The sequence below is a fragment of the Budorcas taxicolor genome, chromosome 6, assembly GCF_023091745.1.
Source record: "Budorcas taxicolor isolate Tak-1 chromosome 6, Takin1.1, whole genome shotgun sequence".
NCBI classification, from domain to species: Eukaryota; Metazoa; Chordata; class Mammalia; order Artiodactyla; family Bovidae; genus Budorcas; species Budorcas taxicolor.
The window spans coordinates 4,490,284-4,516,135 of NC_068915.1; the positions used below are offsets into that span (position 1 = coordinate 4,490,284).

The following is a 25,852-nucleotide window of genomic DNA, read 5'->3' on the forward strand; positions in this document are numbered from 1 at the left end:
AAATCCCAGGGAATCTACCAAAATTTCTGAGAATTAAGGGAATTCAGCAATGTCAAAGTATACAAGATCAACACACAAAACTCAATGGTATTTCTATATTAACAAGTAAAATGCAGGAAATGAAATGAAAAATACCACACTGCTTCCAACTACTTCAAGAAAATGAAATACTTAGGTATACAGTAAACACAGCACAGTTTTCCATTCTATGTACCTGAAAATGACAAAATGCAGGTGAAGAAAATCAAAGAATACATAAATAAATGGTAGACATACTGTGTTAATGGTTTAGAATACTCAACATATTAATGATGTCAGTTTTCCCAAAAGTGATCATAGGTTTAAAGTAATTCCTATCAAAATCTTAGCAAGGATTTTTTTTAAACATAGATGAGTTTGTTCAGAAATTTATAATAGGCACAGAGACTAGAACAGCTAAAATAATCTTGACAAAGAAGAATGAAGTGGGAGGAATTCCTCTGCCTGTTGTCAAACTTTTTATGTAGATAAAGTAATCAAAACAGTGTGGTATTGACAGAGGGATAAACACACATGAATGGAGCAGAATGGAGAACTTAGAAATAGACCTACACAAATATGCTCAACTGATTTTTAACAAAGGTGTGACTCAATGGAGGAAGGAATGCCTGTTTCACAAACAGTGCTGGAGCGGTTGACATTTGTAGGCAAAAATAAACCAACGAAACAAACAAAAACTACTCATCTTAAATCTGACCCTTTATACAAAAGCCTACTCAAAATGTGCAATAGACCTAAAAGTAAATGTAAGGCTATGAAACTTTGGGGAAAACCATAGAAAATGATCACGGGTGAGCATGGAATTCTTGGGATTCTTAGCCGACACCAAAAGCTCAGTGCGTAAAAGGAAAAACTGATAATTTGGACCTCATCAAAATTAAATACTTCTTCTGTTAAAGTCCATGTGGGAAGATGAAAGGACAAGCTACAGATGGAGAAAGAATATGTACAAAATGTATATCTTACAAAATACTCATATCTAGAATATATAAAGAACTCTCAAAATTCAGCAGTGAAAAGACAGTGTAATCAGAAAATGGGCAAAACACATGAAGAGAAATTTCATCATAGAGGATATACAGATGGCAAATGAATACATGAAAAGATGTTCAGCCTTATAAAAATCAGGGAATTGAGAATTGAAATAATATCAATACACATAAATCAGAATGGCTAAAATAAAATATAGTGACAACATTGACTGTTGGCAAGGATATGGAGAAACTGAATCACTTATACATTGCCAGCAGGAATGTCAAATGACACAGCCATTCTGGAAAATAATTTTGCAATTTATTATAAAATTAAATATGCAATTACCATGCCATCAGAGAATTAAACTCTTGGGTATTTATCCCAGAAAAATGAAGTTTTGTTCATACCAAAACTTTTTCATGAATATTCATAACTGCTTTTTTGTAATAGTCAAAAACGGGAATACCCCAGATGATCCTCAGTGGATGAATTAAGCAAACTGTAGCACATACATTCTGTGGAGGATTAGCATACAGAGGAACCAACTGTTGATAAAGGCAACAACTTGGATGTGTGTTCAGGGGTTTGTGCTAAAAGAAAAAACCCAATCCCAAAATGTTATTTACTATATTACTATATTTATATAATATTTTTGAAATGAAAAGTTTTAGGAATGGAAAACAGACTAATAGTTGCCAGTGGTTAGGGACAGGGAGGGGCAGAGACAGGAGGAGCATGGGTGTGATTATAAAAGGGCAACGGGAGGAACTATTCAGTATCTTAACCGTGGTGGCAGATACATGAACCTATTAATAAAAATCCATAGACCACAAATGAGTACAGACAAAATCTGAATAAGATCAGTGGATTATATTAATGTCAATGTCTTGGTAGTGATATTTGTGTAGTTTTACAACATGTTACCATTGGGGAAAACTGGGCAAAGTGTACAAGGGGTCTCTCTTACTTCTTACAACTGCATGTGACTCTACAATTATCTCATGACATTTTCAATTAATAAAAAGAAAGAAGAAATAAGAGATCAGAAGAGTAGAGCCCTCATGAGTAGGATTTGTGCTCTTGTAAGAGAGATCCCATGGAGCTCTCTGGCCCTTTCTGCCAGGTGAGGACACTGTGTGAGGTCTGCAACCCTGAAGGGTCCTCCCTGAACCATGCTTGTTCACTTTGACCTCAGGCTTCCAACCTCCACAGCTGTGAGAAGTAAATCTCTGTCTTTATAAGTCATCCCATCCATGGGATGTTCTTATAGCATCCCAAATGGACATGCTTCCTCTCAGAGCCAGCTGGGGGCCTTCTGTCTCCTTCCCTAAGTATAACAAGAATTCGGGGGGGGGGGGGGGAGTTGGGGGGGGAAGTGGCTTATCTCCCTTGCTGTCAGTTTCCTCCTACTGTCTCTCAATAGAGACTCTCTCTTCTTGGCACCTGGGAACTGTAAGACTTTTCTCCTTGCCCCTCTACTCTGCAGGAGTCAAGGTGCCTTCTGCCTCCTCTGAGCCTTCCCCTTCGCTGGGAGCCAGGCTTTCCTTTCCTTTAGCTCAGTTCCTCCCTCTTTGCTGCTGCACAGATGCAGCATTATCGGAAAGTTTGTAAATCAGAGGATAATTACTAGATCACTTTGTGAAGGTCTTACACTAATTAGTGTAAGGGATACAGTTGACCCTTGAGCAACACAGATTTGAACTTCAAGGGTCCACTTATATGCAAAAATTTCAGTAGTAAACACAGCAGTATTGCGCAATCCAAGGTTGATTGAATCCTTGGATATGGAAGGCTGACTGTGAAGTTACTGTCTGATAATCAGCTGTGCCCTAGTCAATACCCTAACCCCCATGTTGTTCAAGCATCAACTGTAATTATCAGGAGGGCTGAAGTTCTAGGAGAGATTTGTCACATATCTGTTTTAAATTTTAGTCTGTTATGGTTTAAATTGGCAGAATCTCCCAGTCCACTTTGGAGTTCTTTTTTTTTTTTTTTTTTTCCCAGAAAAACATTTACTTCTGCTTTATTGATTAGGCCAATGCCTTTGACTGTGTTCAGTTCAATCGCTCAGTCATGTCCAACTCTTTTTCATCCCCTGGAGTGCAACAAACCAGGGTCAGTGCAAACTGTGGAAAATTCTTCAAGAGATCTAATGCCTGATGATCTGAGATGGAGCTGATGTCATAATAATAGAAATAATACTGTGCAGTAAATGTAATGCATTTGAATCATCGCCCCCATGAAACCATGCCTGGTGCCACAAATGTTGGTGACTATTGCTCTAAACATTTTCTTGGGGTGGAATGTTTTTCCCTGTTTTTAAGTACTCTTACACCTTCACAGCTGTGGAGACTTATGGTGAATGAATCGCTTTACTGCCCACTGGGTAGGAGTGTATTTTTTCTGCCAGAATTAAGGTTCTATAACTTCTTCTTTGAAATTGCTGGTGACTTATGTGCTGGAACCACATTAAGTTAAACTGGATTCAGGTGGACTGATCCAGCTGCAGCAGGAATGGCGCTCAGAGCCTCCTCTCCTTTCTTGGCAGTTCCTAGAGCCTGCCTGCAGGAGCACAGGGCTCCATGGAACACTGATGGAAACCCTCAGCCTGGATCCTTGCTCGGAGGGCCTTCCTGCCAAGGAATTCCACAGTTCTGTTCCATTGTGGTTCTCAGCCACAGGTTGTATAGCAATTCTGACTCTGCCTGTATTTAGTGTGTTCCCAACCATTGGATGTGGTTGAGGGAAATGCTGTTAGGATTCAGGATTTGGTAAATTTATTAGCAGCTAGCTGCTTAAGAGGAGAAGGCAATGGCAACCCACTCCAGTACTCTTGCCTAGAAAATCCCATGGATGGAGGAGCCTAGTAGGCTTCAGTCCATGGGGTCGTGAAGAGTTAGACACGACTGAGCGACTTCACTTTTATTTTTCACTTTCAGGCACTGGAGAAGGAAATGGCAACCCACTCCAGTGTTCTTGCCTGGAGAATCCCAGGGACAGCAGAACCTGGTGGGCTGCCGTCTATGGGGTCGCACAGAGTCAGACACGACTGAAGCGACTTAGCAGCAGCAGCAGCAGCTGCTTAAGAAATGCTGTAGAAAAAAAACTAGAAACTAACAGCCATAATGGGACAGGATGCATCAATTGTTTGAATATAGCTTAATTTTTTTGTACAGGAAATTAAATCCCAGATTGTTTTGTAGTTTGTTAGACTATTGTTTCAAATAGTGGTTCTATAAAGTAATCTTTCCTTTAAAACTGCAAATATCTATTCATTTTGTTTATTACCAACCTTGGAACAAATTATTCATAGACATCATCATAGTTATCATCATTTCTTGCAATCATAGCTCATTCTACCATTTTCTGAATTAATAAAGGAATGTTTTTAATCTTTTCTAAGTATGAAAACTCTGGTTGTTTTTCACTCTGTCCTTTCCACTTGGATCCTTTTTAAAGGCACTAATACTGGCCAAGTTGTTTTCAATTTCCAAGTATCATTTTTAGAAATAATGAGATCTTGTTTTGATTCGAATCACTGAGACCTACGCTGCATACAATAGGAGGTGAGGACCAGTATGGGTAGGTAGAAGAGTGGATATCATTCATATGCAGAGCAAAGAGTTCATTTTCTGGAAAATTAAGTTGTATAAAAAGGTGGTAAAAAGAAGGTTTTCTGTGCTTAGTCACTCATTCATGTCCAGCTCTTTGCAGCCCCATGGACTCTAACCCACCAGGCTCCTCTGTCCATGGGGATTCTCCAGGCAAGAACACTGGAGTGAGTTGCCATGCCCTCCTCCAGGGGATCTTTTCAACCCAGGGACTGAACCCAGGACTCCCGCATTGCAGGTGGGATCCACCAGGAAAGAAGGCAATAAATAAAGAAGGAAATAAATATTTAATCAAAGCATTTGTTCCTAATCCAGTAGGCAAAGGAGAATTATTGTAAATTCTTGGGAAAGAATTTGATGTAGTAGAAATAGAACAACAATGGAAGCAAACTATAATAGTAGGATTTGAACTGTTATATAAGCCTTAGCAATGCACACAGGAGGAGTGCTAACTAGAGTATTCTACATTTTAGGAAATCTACCTTCCAGAGAAAAAGTGATGAAAGAGAAGTAGCCAAAAAAAGTTTACTTGGTCTGCAGTTGATAGCTAAGTAGCTTAAGAGAAGGGGATATACCAGAAAAATGTTGGAGGCTCACAAGATCATGAATCTGTAGGAAGGACCTGCAACAGGCAGGGACCAAGGGTGCACAGAGGTGAGCAGCCACAACTAAACAGTGTTCTGTTCATGCTCATGATCTGGTGAGCGCAGGGCCCACCACTTCAAATCTTCCTTTCATCTTCACTGCACTCTCTCAGCAAGTTAAAAAAACTGAGATAAATTTGGCACATTTGGAGCCGATAGATTCTTTGAGAGACTCCATCCTGTGTTTGCCTTGTCTTCTCTAGTAGGGCCTCTTCCCTAACCTTCCTGCATAGAGGAGAGTTCATGCACCAGAGGAAATTGTGCTTCTATCAGAAAGTGAAGGTAGATGGTAAACAATCAAAATGTGAAAAATAGAGAATTTCTTGGCAGTCTAGAGGTTTGCACTTAGAACTTTCACTGTCAGGACCCAGGTTTTGATCTCTGGTCTGGAAACTGACCCACAAGCCACAGTCCAGTTCAGTCACTCAGTCGTGTCCAGCTCTTTGCGACCCCATGAACCGCAGCATGCCAGGCCTCTCTGTCCATCACCAGCTCCTGGAGTCCACCCAAACGTGTGTCCATTGAGTCGGTGATGCCATCCAACCATCTCGTCCTCTGTCATCCCCTTCTCCTCCTGTCCTCAATCTTTCCCAGCATCAGGGTTTTTTCAAATGAGTCAGCTCTTCACACAAGGTGGCCAAAATATTGGAATTTCAGCCTCAGCATCAGTCCTTCCAATGAACACCCAGGACTGATCTCCTTTAGGATGGATTGGTTGGATCTCCTTGCAGTCTAAGGGATTCTCAAGAGTCTTCTCCAACAGCACAGTTCAAAAGCATCAATTCTTCAGCGCTCAGCTTTCTTTATAGTCCAACTCTCACATCCATACATGCCCAGTGGAAAAACCATAGCCTTGACTAGATGGACCTTTGATGATGAAGTAATGTCTCTGCTTTTTAATATGCTGTCTAAGTTTGTCATAACTTTCCTTCCAAGGAGTAAGCATCTTTTAATTTCATGGCTGCAATCACCATCTGCAGTGATTTCAGAGCCCAGAAAAATAAAGTTAGCCACTGTTCCCATTGTTTCCCCATCTATTTGCCATGAAGTGATGGGACCAGATGTCATGATCTTAGTTTTCTGAATGTTGAGTTTTAAGCCAACTTTTTCACTCTCCTCTTTCACTTTCATCAAGAGGCTTTTTAGTTCTTCTTCACTTTCTGCCATAAGGGTGGTGTCATCTGCATATCTGAGGTTATTGATATTTCTCCTGACAATCTTGATTCCAGCTTGTGCTTCCTCCATCCCAGCGTTTCTCATAATGTACTCTGCATATAAGTTAAATAAGCATGGTGACCATATACAGCCTTGATGTACTCCTTTTCCTATTGGGAACCAGTCTGTTGTTATTTCTGCATTACTGACTATGCCAAAGCCTTTGACTGTGTGGATCACAATAAACTATGGAAAATTCTGAAAGAGATGGGAATACCAGACCACCTGACCTCCTTCTTGAGAAACCTGTATGCAGGTCAGGAAGCAACAGTTAGAACTGGACACAAGCCACAAGGCATAGCTAAATAAATAAATATAGTCATAATTCACATTTAAAAAATAAGAGAAGTAGCCATTCAGGCAAGCTCTAAGAAACATAGCTCTTATAGTAACGTCAGATAATCCTTTAAGAACAAGAGGGAAGGACATCCCAAGAAAACAATGCCCTCTATAGGAAATTCTAGGGTTATTATCCCAGTTTAAAATTGCCATTTGTGGGAAGAAATGTCATAAGGGACACATTCTCACAAAATACCAGACCTGTTTAGTTCACATTGGGAAGGCTGCAGTGTAGATCAGGCTGACTGTAGAGTCATCAGAAACATTCATCATTAGAACAAGGAACTAACAACAAAAGGGAAGGTCATTGATAGAAATTTAATGAAAGGCAGAGGGAAAAAACCAAGCTCTTCAATGCCTGTTTTTGCTTCAGTCTTCTAGATCTTGAAAAGTGACCTGCAAATTAAAAAGGGCAAAACAAAAATGACTAGAACTAAAATAAAGATCCAGTATAAGTGAATAAAGAGCAAAAGAGCATCTCAGAACATCGAGTCAGTGATGCCATCCAGCCATCTCATCTTCTGTCATCCTCTTCTCCTCCTGCCCGCAATCCCTCCCAGCATCAGGGTCTTTTCCAATGAGTCAGCTCTTCTCATGAGGTGGCCAAAATATTGGAGTTTCAGCCTTAGCATCAGTCCTTCCAAAGAACACCTAGGACTGATCTCCTTTAGGATGGACTGGTTGGATCTCCTTGCAGTCCAAGGGATTCTCAAGAGTCTTCTCCAACACCACAGTTCAAAAACATCTACCTATTTTTAAAGCAACTCATATCTTCCATGCAGATAAATTATATGCCGCAACACTGAAGACAGTTGGAGGTGTGATCAAAAAAACTTCTCAGTAATTTCTTAGAAAGTTGATTGGAGAAATATCAGAAGTAATGAGTTGGACAAATGCTGTCTAGATTCATAAAACCATTACAATGACAGATTACAGAACTCCTCTTGGTACAAAATTTTCAAGTGGATTATTAAACAGATGAATTTTGAGCATGTAGACAAGAAAACAGCCATGTAACATGGATGTGTTCAGATAAGTGAAGGTGACATAGTGGAAAGAGCTGGAGACAGACGACCTGGATTCATGCCTTCATTTTGTCAATAAACAGCTCTCTGGACATGAGCAAATCACAACTCCTTTGAGCTGCAATATATTTATCTGCAAAATAGACTATTGAAGTATATGTTCTTTAATAGGACATTTAGCCACAAAGAATCTATCAGTTCCACGTGTACTGAATTTACCAGTAATCTTTTAATCGGGCTGCCATTTATTCTTTTACTGGATCTTTATGTCATTTTATGAAGTAGAAACATTGGTCCTGTAACAGATAGGTATTATTAATTCTTTTTTACAAAAGGGATGAAATGGAAGTTTAGAGTAGCCGACTGAGCGACAGAACTGAACTGAACTAATAGGTTAGATGAATCAAGATCAGAGTGTATCCTAGTATCAGGCAATCAGCTGACCAATTTTCCATACCATTGTGATGGACGTGTTGAGTAGATTTAGGATGGAAGCATTACAATGAGATAACACTACAACAATCATTTTTGTTTGGGTAGTTATACCTAAAATGTATTGATAATGGATCCATGTCCATTTCATGGGAAGTCTCTTCTGGTATTTCTTTAGCTTTAGTCTGTCCAACGTTTGTTCTGAAAGAATCAATTTGGCTGAAAGAATCAAGGAAATTCTGATCAAATTTTCAAAAAAAAAAAAAAAAAAGGAGAAATACCCAGATGAATAATTTGGTCATATATTCATTTTTTCAAATGTCACATCCAAAACAGGATTTGAGGTAAGCTATTTCATTCACAATATGGTCAGTGTTCAAGTAGTGAAATATATGGGTACTGAAAATATTGATAAATTACTGCATTTAGCTCAAAACTATCTTGCTGGAAAGGAAGGGCCTTAACTTTGAACAGGGTTGGAATTTGAGGATCTGGAACAGAGATTGGGAGTGTGTGGGACAGGCTCTTAGGTTGCCATGTGGAGCAAGAAGGATTAGAATGGAAGTATCTCTAGCGATATTAGGTCTTTTTTTTTTTTTTTTAACTAAATCACAGGATGGAAATTAAGGAAATCTTGAGTTAACAGAAATTTTCTGTTAAATGGTCCCAATTAATTTCAAATTGACTTCAAGTTCAACAGACACCAACCATTTGAAAATTCTAGCTGATGTATATTTCAGTTACATGCACAGAAGATGTTCAGACCCAGGGAAGCAGGACAGCCCTACAGTTTCTGCCTTGTCCAGACCACATCCTGAGCATGGCGGGTTCCCTTTGGGGCCACATAGTCGCAAACTGAGAAAGTTCAATGGAAGGTGTCCAGGGAGTTGAAAGATCTGAAGAGCATGTCATGAGGAGTAGCTGGGGCAACTGGAAAAGATGTGAGCGTGACATAAAAGTATCTTTTATATATATGAAGAGTTGCTCTTTGGGAAAGATAGTTGGTTAATTCTAAAACTCTCAGAAAGAAAAATTAAAGAAGTGGATGAAATTATTGAAAGATCCTTTTCCCAGCGAGAGCCTCTCCGAAGTTGAATGATGTCAGTTTAACAAGGTTAAGAGCTTGCTAGTCACTCATCCTCTTCAGCTCAGTGAATGCCAGTTGAGAGCCTTCTGTGTACCATTCTCAGTGCTTACAACATGTCAGTGCAAAAAGAAACAAAAACCCTTACTCTCAGAGTGTTTACATCCTAGTACAGGTGGGGAAGGTTCTCCCAGGTGCCGCTAGTAGAAAAGAACCCACTTGCCAATGCAGGAGACACAGGAGGAGGAGAAGACACAGGGTCAGGAAGGTCCCCTGGAGGAGGGCATGGCAACCCACTCCAGTACTCTTGCCTGGAGAATCCCATGGACAGAGGAGCCTGGTGGGTTAAGGTCCATAGGGTCACAAAGAGTCGGACATGAACTGAAGCAACTAAGCATGCATGCACAGGGCTGGGGAAACTTTCAATAAACAATAAAGCAAGTCAGTAAATTACATAGCATGTTGGAATTGGAAGAGTTATGGGAAAAGTGTAGAATGAGAGGACATGCTGTAGTGACAACAGGTTTATTCAAGTAGGTCAGCCTCATTGAGAGGGTGACATCTGAGCAAAGACTTCGGTGAAAGGTGTGAGGAATAGTCTCCTGGGGAAGAACATTCCAAGCAGAAGGAAAAGATATGTGAAGACCTGAAGTGAGGATGTGCCAGCAAGGAGGGCTTCCTTAGGTCTCTAAGCAGAGCCAGGCAGAGCATTTGGGAGAGGAGGTGAAAAGAAGATCTCTGGTCTGAGCAAGTGGACTGAAGTCTCTTCCAACTTTTTATACTCCCTGAGCTTATGCCTTTCAGATAGTTCAAAGTAATTAATTTGGTATTGATGAGCAGGGTGGATTTAAGAGCAGAAATGTCAGACCGTATCTTACAAATACCAGTGGTGAGGGGGCTGGACACACAGTGTAAGAAATTTATAAATGTGGGCAATGCATCCAGATATTTTTATTTAAAATATTATGTATATCAAATGAAGTATGCTCGCAGACTTGGAGACCTTTGCATTAGAGAATGTGAAATCAGTTAAGAGCATAATGGTATAATCTGCATATTAAGTCTTGGACAGGAAGTCAAAGGACAGTAAAAGATAAAAGAAGAAATCAGAGGGACTTTGGTGAAAATTATCCCTTTGTTATGATTTGACAAGGAACCAAAAAGGAAGAAAGAATCAAGAACCACTTTGTGGTTTAGACCCCAAGAAACCAGTTAATACCAACTTTGTTTTTTCTCAAGGAAGGGTCACACTGATTTTCTTCTGCTTATTGTCAATGGCCAGATACTTACTTGTCCTTTCATCATCCCACTATACATAATTACACATCATTTAGTAACTTGAAATCCACTTAAGGAAAGAAAATATCATCCAGTACAAACTTTCTCAATTATTTTGTATCTACTGTGTAATTATAGTCATAAAACTTTTAAACAGAGGCTCAGAACAAATTCACTGTGATAATGACAAAGAGAGATAACACTTCTATTCCTGTTGCCGCTTAACTTGTCCTGGTTCCTTGCTGCAGGTGCCTTCATTTGCAAGATGGTGCCATTTGTCCAGTCCACCGCTGTCGTGACAGAAATCCTCACGATGACCTGCATTGCTGTGGAGAGACACCAGGGGCTGGTGCATCCTTTTAAAATGAAGTGGCAGTACACCAACCAAAGGGCTTTCACGATGCTGGGTGAGGACATGCCCCTGGCAGCATTAAAGCTGTGCTTCATTACAGAACAAAGAGAATTTCTGTAACGTGAACCGTGTTTATGAACTAGAGGAGGAAGCTCCTGTCTGTCTTGTAGGCATTGGGGTGTCATTTCACGGTTTCAGTCATCTCCGAACTTACTGCTCCCCTCCCCTCTCTTCTTGAGGCCTAGCTCAGCACTGAAAATCTCTCCTCTCAGATTTCCCTGAGTTGCTGTTCCTAACTTTTTAAAGTGGTGCTAGTACTCTTGCCTGGAAAATCCATGGACAGAGGAGCCTGGTGGGCTGCAGTCCATGGGGTCACTAAGAGTCGGACACGACTGAGCGACTTCACTTTCACTTTTCACTTTCATGCATTGGAGAAGGAAATGGCAACCCACTCCAGTGTTCTTGCCTGGAGAATCCCAGGGACGGGGGGAGCCTGGTGGGCTGCCGTCTATGGGGTCGCACAGAGTCGGACACGACTGAAGCGACTTAGCAGCAGCAGCAGCAGTGGTAAAGAACCCGCCTACCAGTGCAGGTAGGCATAAGAGATGCGGGTTCAATCCCTGGGTCAGGAAAATACCCTGGAGGAGGGCACATCAACCCACTCCAGTGTTCTTGCCTGGAGAATCCCATGGACAGAGGAGCCTGGTGGGCGACCATCCATGGGGTTGCAAAGAGTGGGATATGACTGAAAGGACTTAACGCACACAGGCACACAGCTGATCTAAAATCGGTCAGTGTCATCTCCATATTAATATTCATTAGATTAGTCAGCTGTCATCCTGAGGTAAGAAGCAAGTAGATTTCAACAGGTAGTTTTTGACAGAGGCCAGGAAGGTGTGTTTAGAAGAGTGGGGAACACGGGTGCTGCCTAGACGGGTCTCAGAGCAGAGTACACAGCAGCAGAAGGTGGCAGGACCTGTGAGGACACTGGGTCCCAAGTGCTGGAGAAGCCTGACAAAATGGATTTCATTCACATCCTAATTGTGCTTCAGGCACTCCTGAATCCCCAGCTTGCTGTAACCGTTTCTGAATCACCATGTATCCTGTGATGTATGTAAATGGAAAGCAATGTCCTAAAGCGTAGCACAGTGAAATGGAAAAATTTCTTTATTTGGTAATTATAATCGAGCCATTTAAAACTTCAATGTGGTTCTCAGTGATTTGAATGCACTATAGCTGAATAACCAGAGGTTTCAGAACAACTAATATGATAATCAAAGAGAGCAATTTTTGCTAATATCTCACTTGAGAGGAATGAGTAAACATTTATTTCTGCTGTAAGAATTTAGCCAGCATCGGATAGTAGAGTTACAGAAAGAACTCCTGAAGGTTTTGCTACACTAAACTCTTTGAAATAGTTTGAACTGAATAGATAAGCCCATAGAGGGAAAAATTGTTAGTTATTTTCAAATTTATGTCACATTCTCCCTGAAAAAGAATTCAAAGACCTCTTGGCTTTTAATAATTGACATGTTTCCACCATCAGAACATCTGAAAACAGCATGTGGGTGTGGAAAGAGGGTTAGGAAAGAAATACATGGAGGGCGGAAGTTATTTTTTAAAAGACAGAGAAGGAAAGAGAGTTTTGACATTTGTAGGCAAAGTTGATAATAGGCAGCCAAGTCAGTTCCTACTCAAAAAAGTCATAGGAGACAGAAAACGTTTAAATCAAGAAGATTCATCTCCCCAGGAGGCTTTCCTGCAGCGCTGACTGACGTCTTCCTCTGTCTCTGTCACTCGGGAAACCAGCCTTGTCCTCTCACTGGGTCCGCCCCCTCACTGGGTCCGCCCCCTCACTAGGTCCGCCTCCTCACTGGGTCCGCCCCCTCACTGGGTCCGCCCTCTAGATGAATCCCCCACCCCCATTCCTCAGCTGGCAGAACCTGCTAGGCTTACTTGCCTAGATTATACCAATTATTGCCCTTCTATCACTGAGTAGACAGTGGAGTCAAGAAAACTGGTAATGAGCTAAGCCAGGTAGGCTCAATGCCTCCAGAATTTCTACTAAAGACTGGAAAAAGGATTGGATACGAGCTAACATAATAAAATAATGATTGGACTAAGAGAGAATGGCTATGTGTCGCAATGAAGAGAGAGTGGGGGACAGAAATAGAGACAATGATTTGTGACCCTGAGGGCAACCTGGAATCACTGATTCTTGATAACTTTCTATAGGTGGTGTCAGTCCGTGTGTATCTTTATAATAAATTCCAATCAGTTTAAGTGGGTCTCAGTTCCTTGAGATTTACAGCAATGCAGTGTTTTTTTTTAAAATGCTCCCACTCACTACAGAAAGAGCAAGCAGAGTTTGAGCTGGGAAACTTTCTTCAAAACAGTGCTCTTGGTTCTGGCCTTGCCCTGGTATGTTAAGATTCTCTTTTGTTCTTTGCTAAGGAATGCATCATTGAAGTAATCCCCTCAACAAACTCATGGAAAACGGAAAATTTGGAAGAAGTACTCTGGTTTTTTGTTATACATGTTTGTTTTGTAAACAAGAAAATAATGCTCATATAATTACGCCTAAAATAAATATAATTTCAACTTTAAGAAGCTATAGAGGATTCGCTCTATCATGTTTATTTTATTCATCCATTCAACAAACAAACAGTAGGTGCCCAATCTGTTCCTGCCAAGGGAAATGGGAGCTGAGACCAATTCTGTAAATTCCTCATGAGAGGACTCGGGCGTGAAGAACATGAACAGAAATGTCACAGGACACAGTGAGGCAAGCAACATTGTAGAGAACCTCCAGGACCCTTTTAAGGAATTTGAGCTTTATCCAGCAACAGCTTTTTATTCTTTAAATTAGTTACTTAATTACTTTTAATTGGAGGATAATTTATATTGTGATGGTTTTTGCCATACATCAGCATGGATCGGCCATAGGCATACACGTGTCCCCTCCCTCCTGAACCTCCCTTTCACCTCCCACCCCGCTCCTTCCCTCCAGGTTGGGTTCCCTGTGTCATGCATATATCAAACTCCCACTGGCTATTCTCGAAAATCATCCCTCCATCTCCTTCTCCCAATGTGTCCAAAAGTCTGTTCTTTTATGCTCCAGTGACGATTTGGAGGGTAGAGTGGAAAATGTGAGGAGAACACTGCCCTGCGCCAGGGAAAAAATTATGCTGTCCCTTGAACATAAGAATTAAGAGAATTAAGTGCAGGTGGATTTTGCTTTGCTGAGTTGCATTCTAATGATCTTAACGTTTTGCAGGGCTGGTCTGGCTGGTGGCCGTCATCGTGGGAGCGCCCATGTGGCATGTGCAACGACTTGAGGTAGACTGGGGGCTGGGATTGGTAATCACACTGTTTTTCCACCCCTCTTACTTGCAATCATTCTCCTCCCTGCAAGCACATTACAGCAAATTTGTGTGATCTCAATTTTTTTACTGGAGGTTTTTCAAGTGGAATAAAGTAATTTGCTTTAAGATAGTTTTCTCTGCTTTTCTCAGCTCTTCCTTGAACTTATATTGTTAAGACTTTAATGCTTAAAATAAAATGTTCCAGGGTCAATTTCTGCATTTGCCTGCCAGCAGAAACATGCCTTTCCTGGTGTTGTTCAGTGTCTTGTTTCATCGTAAGAGTTTGATGCTCGCTCTAGATTTTTCTTTTTTTTTTTTTAAGTTCTTTTTTATAAAAAATATAAATTTATTTATTTTAATTGGAGGTTAATTACTTTACAATATTGTATTGGTTTTGCCATACATCAATGTGAATCCGCCACAGGTATACACGTATTCCCCATCCTGAACCCCCCTCCCACCTCCCTCCCCATACCATCCCTCTGGATCGTCCCAATGCACCAGCCCCAAGCATCCAGTATCATTCATCGAACCTGGACTGGCGATTCATTTCATATATGATATTATACATGTTTCAATGCCATTCTCCCAAATCATCCCACCCTCTCCCTCTCCCACAGAGTCCAAAAGACTGTTCTATACATCTGTGTCTCTTTTGCTGTCTTGCATACAGGGTTATCATTACCATCTTTCTAAATTCCATATATATGTGTTAGTATACTGTATTGGTGTTTTTCTTTCTGGCTTACTTCACTCTGTATAATAGGCTCCAGTTTCATCCACCTCATTAGAACTGATTCAAATGTATTCTTTTTAATGGCTGAGAAATACTCCATTGTGTATATGTACCACAACTTTCTTATCCATTCATCTGCTGATGGACATCTGGGTTGCTTCCATGTCCTGGCTATTGTAAACAGTGCTGCGATGAACATTGGGGTACACGTGTCTGTTTCAATTCTGGTTTCTTCGGTGTGTATGCCCAGCAGTGGGGTTGCTGGGTCATAAGGCAGTTCTATTTGCAGTTTTTTAAGGAATCTCCACACTGTTCTCCATAGTGGCTGCACTAGTTTGCATTCCCACCAACAGTGTAAGAGGCTTCCCTTTTCTCCACACCCTCTCCAGCATTTATTGCTTGTAGACTTTTGGATCGCAGCCATTCTGACTGGTGTGAAATGGTACCTCATTGTAGTCTTGAATTGCATTTCTAATGTTAACCATTTATCTACTTATTGGTTGATTCTCCTTCATAAGCACTTCCACTGCCTCTTAGTCACTGACAAATATTTGAACTGGAACATGTAAGCCATTAATTTGTGACCTGAGAATGATCTTAAATCCTTGATTCTTAGTAACTTTCTATAGGTGGTGTCAGTCTGTGTGTATCTTTATAATAAAGATAAACCTTTCTGTTCCCTTCACACCTCTGTCAGCTGGGCCCAGCCTGCAGCGGTGATTCACAGTGAAGAAAACACTGCACCATTTTTGGTGACCTGTCTCTTTACTGGGGCCTAGTTGAATGTGTCCTCCCTGGGAGGGCTAGTGTAGACAGTGGTCTTCAAAGACACTAGGGGGGTTGCTCACATGGCCTCTAAGATAATTTTTTAAATTATTTATATTTTGCACCTTTTTAAATTAGTGTAGGTAAACAGAAACTGCTGGACACTCAATGTTCCCCTGGCAAGGATATCAAATGAACCCTCAGGCAAGAGTGCATTGTAAAAAGTGACTTAGGGCTTCCCTCGTGGCTCAGGTGGTAAAGAATCTGCCTGCAGTGCAGGAGACTCGAGTTTGATCCCTGTATTGGGAAGATCCCATGGAGAAGGGAATGGCTACCCACTCCAGTATTCTTGCCTGGAGAATTCCATGAACAGAGGAGCCTGGCAGGCTACAGTCCATGGGATCGCATAGAGTCAGATACGACTGAGCGACTGACACTTTCACTTTTCACTTTGATGTTCGATGCAACCTGTATATAAATGAGCTTGACTGCACAGGTAACAACGGAAGGCAGTTTTATTCTGTCTCTTACCACCTCTAACAATGTGATGGATGAAGCCTTGAATGGGTCCTGGAACTCTTGTGGTCATTCAGAGAATAAAATACCTCTGGTCACGTTAAGTCACAAGAACAGTAACTGGTTACTGAATATTGTTAGTTCCCTTATCAAAATATCCAGTCCAGCGCCACAGTCCCTCAAGCCCATACTTTCAAGTAAATTTGAGATGTCTCCCTTTCCCCAGTTTGAGCCATTTTAGGCCTAGAACCCTAGGGTATGGAGAGGAGCTTTGATCCCTTTATTCTGCATATTACTGTTTCTCATGACAGATTCTTGATTTCATGGGTTCCTCACAAATAATATCCCTGGGGCTTCCAATGGCTACTCCCTTCTTTAAGCTTCCACACACAGTTGGACATGGCCAACTCCTTTCTCTGAGGCTGCCCTTATGTCCAGCAGGAAGCCCATACCTTTAAAAATAACCCAACCCAGTTCCCATAGGGAGTCTAATTCTGGCTCATAGAACACAAGGAGATGTGTCCATTTTAAAAAATAAAATTATTTTATCATATGCTCTAAATATATTTTAAAATATAACTCATTTAATTTGTAGAAAATTAATTAAATCTAATTGGCAAAACCAGTTCTCTCTGTCAGATGGATCAGCCAAATCAGATTTGCTTTCTGTCAAGTATGATTTCATTTTTCAAGTCAAGTAAATGTATTAATATGCTCTCCCACGGCCACCTTCTCACTCCTAAATTCTATTAGCAAGACTGCAAGCATGCAAGACGGTTTAATTGCTCCACCGGCTGAAATGAAGCACCAGTGATGTCACCATTTGCACTGATGTTCTCTTTGCTTTGCTCCTACTGCACTCTCTCCCAGGAGTGATGTATCTGACAGCTTTCAGGGGCTGGAAGCAACAGGGTGGTCAAGTTAAAGTTATCATTACTTCTCCCCTTTACTATGCGGATAATGGGAATTCACAACATCTCATCACCTGTCAAAACACCTTTTTTTTTTCTAATGTCAAGTTTCCCCTGAATAGAAATCCATTTAATACAGGGAAAGGCACAAAACCCTGTCCTGGATTTATGGTGCCTTGATCAAGGGGGCTTCACTGACATTCATAGTTTGGACCACCTCTTATTTTGGTGGTCCATAGTGAGCTTGCAGTTGGGTGAGAGATAGGACTTGCGAAGATTGAAAGAAGGAGGATTATGAAAAAGGAACTGGAATGCATGACACTTCAACCCCATCCCACACATTCTCTTAGGCAGTGAGATTTTTGGAGAATTGTGAGTTTGGACATAGAAGGTCTGAAATTGGTCCCCACAAAACCATCAGAGCACACCCTCAGAAGGTCTCTGCTTGTCCCCAGGGGAACGTGCAGAGTTCAGAGGCTGGCAGCCTCTCCTTGTGCTTTAGAATGCATCAGCATGTGACCCCCACTGTGGGCTATGCTTTCACGAGTCAGAATAAGTTTCACCTTCATATCCTCTTCCCAGGGAGTACAGACCTTGCAGTTATTGTTTAATTCTGTCATTCCTCATTGCACTTGAAAAATAATATCTAGATCACAACTTGAATTGTCATACTTTTGATAACAATACCAGAAAGCTTCCCACCTCCCCCTACCCTGCCCCCACCACCATTCAGTTGACTTTGAAGACTGGTGATAATACTCTGGGAATGGAAGCAGAAATATGTGTTAAGACTTAAGTATTCCTCATCTGTAAAGCTCCAGAGTGACTCAGATGATAAGAATTTTGATCAATTCTCTAACATTAATTCCTATTATCCAGATATATGACTTTTGAATGTACTTTAAATGTTTAGTTTTTCTCATATTAGCATTTTCTACGGTTTCCCTGGTGGCTTGGTTGTAAGCAATCCACTTGCCAATGCAGGAGACACGAGTTTGATCCCTGGATCAGGAAAATCCCCTGGAGAAGGAAATGGCAACCCACTCCAGTACAGTATTCTTGCCTGGGAAATCCCATGGACAGAGGAGCCTGGCAGGCCATAGGACATGGGGTTGCAAAAGAGTTGGACGTGACTGAGTGACTAAACAACAGCAACAAATTCTAATTGTTTTTATTAATTTTTGAACTCATAAGTCAGTCTCTTAGAAATAGTATTTATAAATAGAAATTGCCTTTCTGTATAATACATACCTCAAAGGCTTATAATTGGGTCTGAATATTAGTACATTGGCAATAGTTCAAATCCTAATTTCTCATTCATCTCAAAATCTAAAAGCTACAAGTTTCCTCTCTAAAATCTTGGCGAACAGCATGATCACTACAATCTGAAACAGCAGTAGCAAAATACAGATTTTCAGTTCAGAAACAAAATGCAGACTGTCGGTACTTATTCAACTGGAAGAAGTCCGATGCCTTGTCAAAACTGATCTCATCAACAATTGAGGAAGTAAAATCATGTAACAGCAAACGAGCTGGTTGCTTTCCCATGTGGCACAGTGGTAAAGTATCTGCCTGCCAGTGCAGGAGATGCAAGAGACAGGGTTTGATCCCTGGGTTGGAAAGATCCCCTAGAGAAGGAAATGGCAACCCACTCCAAGATTCTTGCCTGAGAAATCCCATAAACACAGGATCCTGGTGGGCTACAGTCCACCGGGGGGCGTCGCAAAGAGTCGGCTGGGACTAAATGATGGAGCATGCACGCAGCATAATTAGCTGGCATGCTAAAATAAACTATTTTTTTCATACATACTTTGGTCATTCTAGTGTGCTTTCTTTCACTCAACTGAAAATTTAATGCTGCTGCTGCTGCTGCTAAGTCGTGTCAGTCATGTCCGACTCTGTGTGACCCCATAGACGGCAGCCTACCAGGCTCCTCCGTCCCTGGGATTCTCCAGGCAAGAACACTGGAGTGGGTTGCCATTTCCTTGACTATCATGTAAAAGGTGGAAAAGATTTTTTTTTTTTTCATGAACAGGCTATGGACCTCGATTCCATTTAAAACCGAAAAGAAAATATCAAACTGTCAAGAATCTAAGCAGTGAAGGCCAGAAAACACACTTCACAACAAAAGAAGAAGCAAAATTGTATCTCAGTTGAAATATCTACCCACAGTAAACATTGTCAGAAGCCTGCCTAACGATAGTCTTGGTTGCTTTGTGTGCTTTGATGTTGCCTCTGGCTCTTCTAACTGAATTACACTTGTTTTAAAGATTAAGTATGACTTCTTATACGAGAAAGAACATGTGTGCTGCTTGGAAGAATGGAGCAGCCCTGTGCACCAGAAAATTTACACCACCTTCATCCTTGTCATCCTCTTCCTCCTGCCTCTCATGGTGATGCTTATCCTGTACAGTAAGATTGGCTATGAACTTTGGATAAAGAAAAGAGTTGGAGATGGCTCTGTGCTTCGAACTATTCATGGAAAAGAAATGTCAAAAATAGCCAGGTGTGTTGCATGGAACATTCACCTGTTTAAAACATTCACCTGTTTTAGAGACAGTGGCCAGAGATTTCAGATGCCTGGGTAATGTAATCAAAGTGTCATTGGTAATTTATGTTGAGCACATGCGCTGACTTTGAACTTTTGATTTTACATATGACAGAAAGAAAGAGCAAGATTGCCAGCTCCCAAGTCAGAGGGGAAGGTCACTGTTACAGATAGTTGCCTGAAATTTTTTTAATTGTTATAGTTTCATCTGCATGTTGATACAAATTGCTGTGACTCTCTCCTCTTTCTGCTACTTCCCAGCCACTTGATGTGGATAAATCTCCTTACTCCCAAGCCCCCGACTTTCCTCGTATGTACTGCTGCTGCTGCTGCTGCTAAGTCGCTTCAGTCGTGTCTGACTCTGTGCGACCCCATAGACGGTAGCCTACCAGGCTCCTCCGTCCATGAGAATTTCCAGGCAAGAGTACCGGAGTGGGTTGCCATTTCCTTCTCCAACCAGAAAGCATCAAAATATCCATCCATACTTCCTCCTACACAAGGAATGATGCTAAAAGATGTGAGATGATATGTATAAAAATACTCTGGAAACCAGAGTATGTTATTTATTTTAAATTGTTATCTTATATTTTATTTTGGGGCTTCTCTGATGGCTGGCTCAGTTGGTAAAGAATCTGCCTGCAATGCGGGAGACTTGGGTTCAATCCCTGGGTTGGGAAGATCCCTAGGGAAGGGAATGGCAACCCACTCCAGTAACGCACACATACACACCCAAAGAATGATGCTAACAAGAGTGAGATGATACTTATGAAAGTCCTTTGGAAGTGAGAGTATGGTATTTATTTTTAATTATTATTTTATATTTTATTTTTACCTAAGGGCTTTACTTTCTGATCATATGGACTAACAGAAATTTAAAAACACAGTTACTGCTATGGTACTTGTGGGCCATTTGGTTTATTTTATAACCTACACTGCGTGACACCAGCTTAGAAGTCTAGTGGTGGACAAAGTTTATCATTTCTTCAAGTGTGCAGCGACCTCTAGTGCCCGATTTGTATAAAGACGTACTCCGGCTCCATGAACAGGGTGCTAGACTGTTCAGCATCTTGGGACTTATTGCTGATTAAGCTCTCTATTTTCCTCCGAAGAAAAGGCTAACACGTTGAGATAATAATGAATGCGACTCGTTATAATTTGAAAATGTGCAGATCTTTTGCAGGCGTTAATCTCCTTTACGTGACTAATAGAGAAAACTCTGAATCCCTGGTTAATCGTATTACTTAATTATATAATGGAAGATTACATTTTAATTCTGTCCTGAGGACTTCCCATATTTTTCTAACACAGGCATGAGTGTTCTTCGATATAAAATGAATAAGAGTTTTGGCACTGAAGTTAGACTGCCTAGGTTTAAATCCAAACTAAACTTTATAGTTTAAATTCTCAACTTTCCGATCTGCAAAGCCATCTGACTTTGCAAGTTACTTAACCTCCTCTGTGCCTCAGTTCCTGCATCTGTCCAATGGCTTGTCAGGAAGATTAATCTGTGCCAAGCATGTAGCATGCTGCTAGGCTCATAACAAGCACGTATCTTAAGGATATTTGTAATATGAGAAATATAGGGATGAGGGTAAAAACAATGGGGAAAGATGATAAACAGTTCACAGTTAGCCTGTCATGAGCTTCATTAGAGGCTTCCCTCCTGGCTCAGTGGTAGAGAATTCACCTGCAATGCAGGAGATACAAGAGAGAGAGGTTTGATCCCTAGGTCGGGAAGATGCCCTGAAGAAGGGCATGATAACCCACTCCAGCATTCTTGCCTGCAGAATCCCATGGACAGAGGAGCCTGGCGGGCTACAGTCCTCAGGGTCACAAAGAGTCAGACACAACTGAAGAGACTGAGCATGCACGAGCTTCATTTACATGTGAAAATTATCACTGAGAGGTCGAGACTTGACACATCTGCCAAGGGAAAGTTAACTGATACAGTGTATCCTTGTGGACCCAGGAAGAAGAAGCGAGCTGTTGTTATGATGGTGACAGTGGTGTCTCTCTTTGCTGTGTGCTGGGCACCTTTCCACATTGTTCACATGATGATCGAATACAGTGAGTGACTGTCCTTCTCATTTGGCGGAAGTTCTGGTTCATTCCCTGCTACAATGGACAGTGAATCATTGAAATGTTTAGCCATTCACTTGGGTAATCAAATCTCAAACATTTACTAGGTTTCTTTCAAGTTTTCAAGATAACCAGATCATTATGTGATGGGTAATTATATATGAGTATTATCAAAGCTTTAGTAATTATAGAAGATAAAGAAAAATGTTTGAGATGCATCTCCCATGCTATGCCATCTAGTCTCCCTAAGCCATTTAAACCCTGGGAGAGGTGTGACATCCTGTGAGCAGTCCCTATTTGGAACCCTCACTTGAGCCACATGAATTTAATACCACCTAGGATTTCAGCTAGACCTTTAATATACCATCTCTGATAATCTGAACCTTAACATGGTTCTCAGATGTTCGTGTTTCTGTAAGACAAATGGACATTTGAAGGGTGACTGAATCTTCCAGTTTATGTGGAGCTTGAAATCATGTTGAAATGCAATAAGCCCTCTAACATGTGCTGGGCTTGTAAGCCTAGATTCTCTAGCAAGGAGGACACATCACAAAAGTGGGTCTCCTTCAGACATCAGATGGCTCTCCCCAAAGTCTTACAGAATTTTTCACAGAAAATTTTACATAGTTGTACAAGTGTAACTGTTTCATAAAGATGGAAGATAAACAAAAATGTTGTCTTATGTTCATTCAAACAGATATCCATTCTAAAGCATTACTTTTTTATTTCAGGCAACTTTGAGAAGGAATATGATGATGTTACAATCAAGATGATTTTTGCTATAGTGCAAATAATTGGATTCTCCAATTCCATCTGTAATCCAATTGTTTATGCATTTATGAATGAAAACTTCAAAAAGAATTTTTTATCTGCAGTTTGTTATTGCACTGTAAAAGAAACCTTATCCCCAGCACGAAGGCATGGAAATTCAGGGATTACAATGATGCAGAAGAAAGTAATGTTTTCCCGGAAAGAGAACCCAGTTGAGGAGACCAAAGGAGAAGCCTTCAGTGATGGCAACATTGAGGTCAAGTTGTGTGAACAACCTGATGAGAAGAAACATCTGAAACGACACCTTACCCTCTTTAATTCTGAACTTTCTGAGAATTCTGGTCTAGGCAGTGGGCATTAATTATAACTGTCTTCATAATTCATGCTATTCATAGCTGAATCTGAAAATTATTTTGAGCAAAAGTTAAAGACTTGCTTTTTACACATTCAGTGTAATGTGGCTTTCCATCTATTGCTAAGTTGGATGAGATAGCTTAACCCTTGTATTTTTTTTTCTTACATTTAATAATTGAACACTATAATGTAATTTTTAGTGCATGATTGAAGGTTGGTGATAGTCTCTTGCAAATGAAGTCTGTCCAATAATCATAAAGCCAAAGACAGTGAAGACACAGCAAAGTGACAGCTTAGGTTTCGAGGCAGATGCCTGGGTTTCAGCTTCTCACCCATCACCATGGTTGTAATGACTGACCAGCCACTCAACCTCTTGAAGTCTCCTTTCCTTCTTGCGTAAACTGGGCTGGTTCCTCCAACTCCAGGAAGTTGCTACCAGAACAAAATGAGATCGCAGTGGGAATGCACTTTGCATTCTGAAGCACCCAAGTTCTGAAGCATTATTGTAGTTCTTCATGTCTCGGTACCACCCCGCCCCATATCTGTTCTCTTTTCCTTTCTGAGACTTGACCTCAACCCTATTCAACTTTTCACATGTCCCTGTTTTGTAGCTAGTTTATTTCATCAAAAGAAGAATATTCCTGGGATCCTCATTCATAAGTTGACTATAATATATTTTGAGAAGGAAAAGGCAAGCCACTCCAGTACTCTTGCCAGGAAAATCCCATGGGCAGAGAAGCCTAGTGGACTCCAGCTCATGGGGTCACAAAGAATTGGACACAACTGAGTGACTAAGCACATAATATGCTATATCAAAAATTTATATTTTTTAAACTTTTATTTTCACTAGTGGGATGAAAGACTTTTTGTCATGTTTAAGGGCTTTTAGGTGTAGTTGGGGAGAATCAGCTGCAAGTCCATGACATTTTATCATGCCCCAAACTGACCCCCAAGAGAGCTGGGTCAGGAAGAACAACAGAGTTCCTCACCTGTATTCCTGACCTAATTCTCCCTTGAACGCAACCCCTCTCCTTTTTGTCTTTTCCTCTTGCTCCCAAATGCCATGGTTCCAGTGGTCACGCTCCCCATACTCTGTTGCTTCCCCTTCATTATCTGAGCTTCCCAAAGCCCATTAGTCACAACCTCGTGGCCAAAGTGTTTCTTCTGCCTCCAACACTTCTTCTTCCAGCCAGGTATTAGAAAGGAAAGGAAGCTCAAGAATTCTTAAGGTATTTCACTTGTAGAGCTTTCAGGTTTGGGAACCAATGAATGTAGGCCACTGATATCTTTCAAGATACAGACATTTAATTTTATATGTATGTTAATGTGGGCATGGTTAAAAAAGAAAAAAGATGAAACAGTGTGTGATACCGAGGGAAATGTTAATATGACAGAAAAAAATTAATAGTCAAGAGGGAAAACTGATTATTTGGTTGTGTTAAAATGGCCTCACCATGGGTTATTTATGTACGCTGTTCTCCTGTTTCCCCTAGTTACCCTGTAGCAAAACAGTGATTATCATTATGCCATCAAAAATAAATCATATTCACTGACTTTTGGTTATAGCTGTTTGGCCAATATCCATATGACTTTTCCTAAATTTGATGTTACACATGCTCCTAATATGTCAATGAAGAACAAATAATACTATTCCTGACCGTTTAATTATCAAGACTGTTGTTATTTAATTGCTAAGTCATGTCAACTCCTTTGGACCCCAATGACTGAGGCCTGCTAGGCTCCTCTGTCCATGGGATTTCCTAGGCAAGAATACTGGACTGGGTTGCCATTCCCATCTCCAGGGGAATCTTCTTGACCCAGGGATTGAACCTGTGTCTCCTGTATTGGCAGGTAGATTCTTTACCATCTGGGCCAGCAGGGAAGCCCAGTTCCCAAAGGTTGATTATTAATCACCATGATGAAGAGTAAGAGCTGGTAAATAAGAGAGAAATGGCAGCCACACAAATTCTGGTTGCTCAGTGATTCTTTGCCACTGAGCCACTTCGGAAGCCCATGGTTAAGGAGAGGTAAAGAAAACTATTCTTCCATTTACTAGCCTTTGGATAAAATGTCTATGAAATCAGTGAAAAGATCGGTACCCCTGTTCAGATGCTTAAGTCTTTTGTTTCACTCTGGAACACTGTGCCAAAAAGAGCTCTGTGTATTGACCAGTGTGGCAACATAATTAAAAAGGGAGACCACAATCTTTCAAACAAATGCTTCCAAACCAACTGAATACCCAAGTACCAAAAATAGGACCTTGATCTTTATATCACACATAAAAATTAAATCATAATGCACGATATACTTAAATATAGAAGCTAAGTCTATAATACTAGAATAAAATATAAAAGATAATCTTTACAACCTAGATTAGGGAAAGTCAGAATTTCATAAATAGAGCACTAAAAGGAGAAAGGCTAAAAGAAAGAACTGATAAAATGAACTCCATCAAAAACAAAATTCTGGGAGCTGGTCCTAAGATGGCAGAGGAATAGAATGGGGAGACCACTTTCTCCCCCACAAATTCATTAAAAGATCATGTGAATGCTGAGAAACTTCTACAAAACAACTTCTGAACTCTGGTGGAGGACACCAGGCACACGGAAAGGCAGCCCATTCTCTTCAAAAGGAGGTAGGACAAAATATAAAAGACAAAAAGAGAGACAAAAGAGTCAGGGAAGGAGACCCGTCCTGGGGATGGAGTCCTGACGGAGGAGAAGTTTCCAAACAGCAGGAAACCCTCTCACTGGCAGGCCTGTGGGGAGTTTTGGAATCTCAGAAGGCAACACAACTGAGAGGGGAAAAAAAAA

General features: G+C 40.8%; 1 protein-coding gene across 1 annotated transcript in view; it reads left to right on the top strand.

Annotated features, from left to right (window-relative positions):
• Positions 1-23,046, top strand: part of QRFPR (pyroglutamylated RFamide peptide receptor) — a 55,445-nt gene extending 32,399 nt beyond the window's left edge. The window contains exons 2-6 of the mRNA XM_052642214.1: positions 10,891-11,049; positions 14,272-14,333; positions 19,558-19,793; positions 21,805-21,902; positions 22,646-23,046. Of these exons, the coding sequence (XP_052498174.1) occupies positions 10,891-11,049; positions 14,272-14,333; positions 19,558-19,793; positions 21,805-21,902; positions 22,646-23,046 (956 nt within the window). The remainder of the gene's footprint in view (positions 1-10,890; positions 11,050-14,271; positions 14,334-19,557; positions 19,794-21,804; positions 21,903-22,645) is intronic.
• Positions 23,047-25,852: the final 2,806 nt, after the last annotated feature.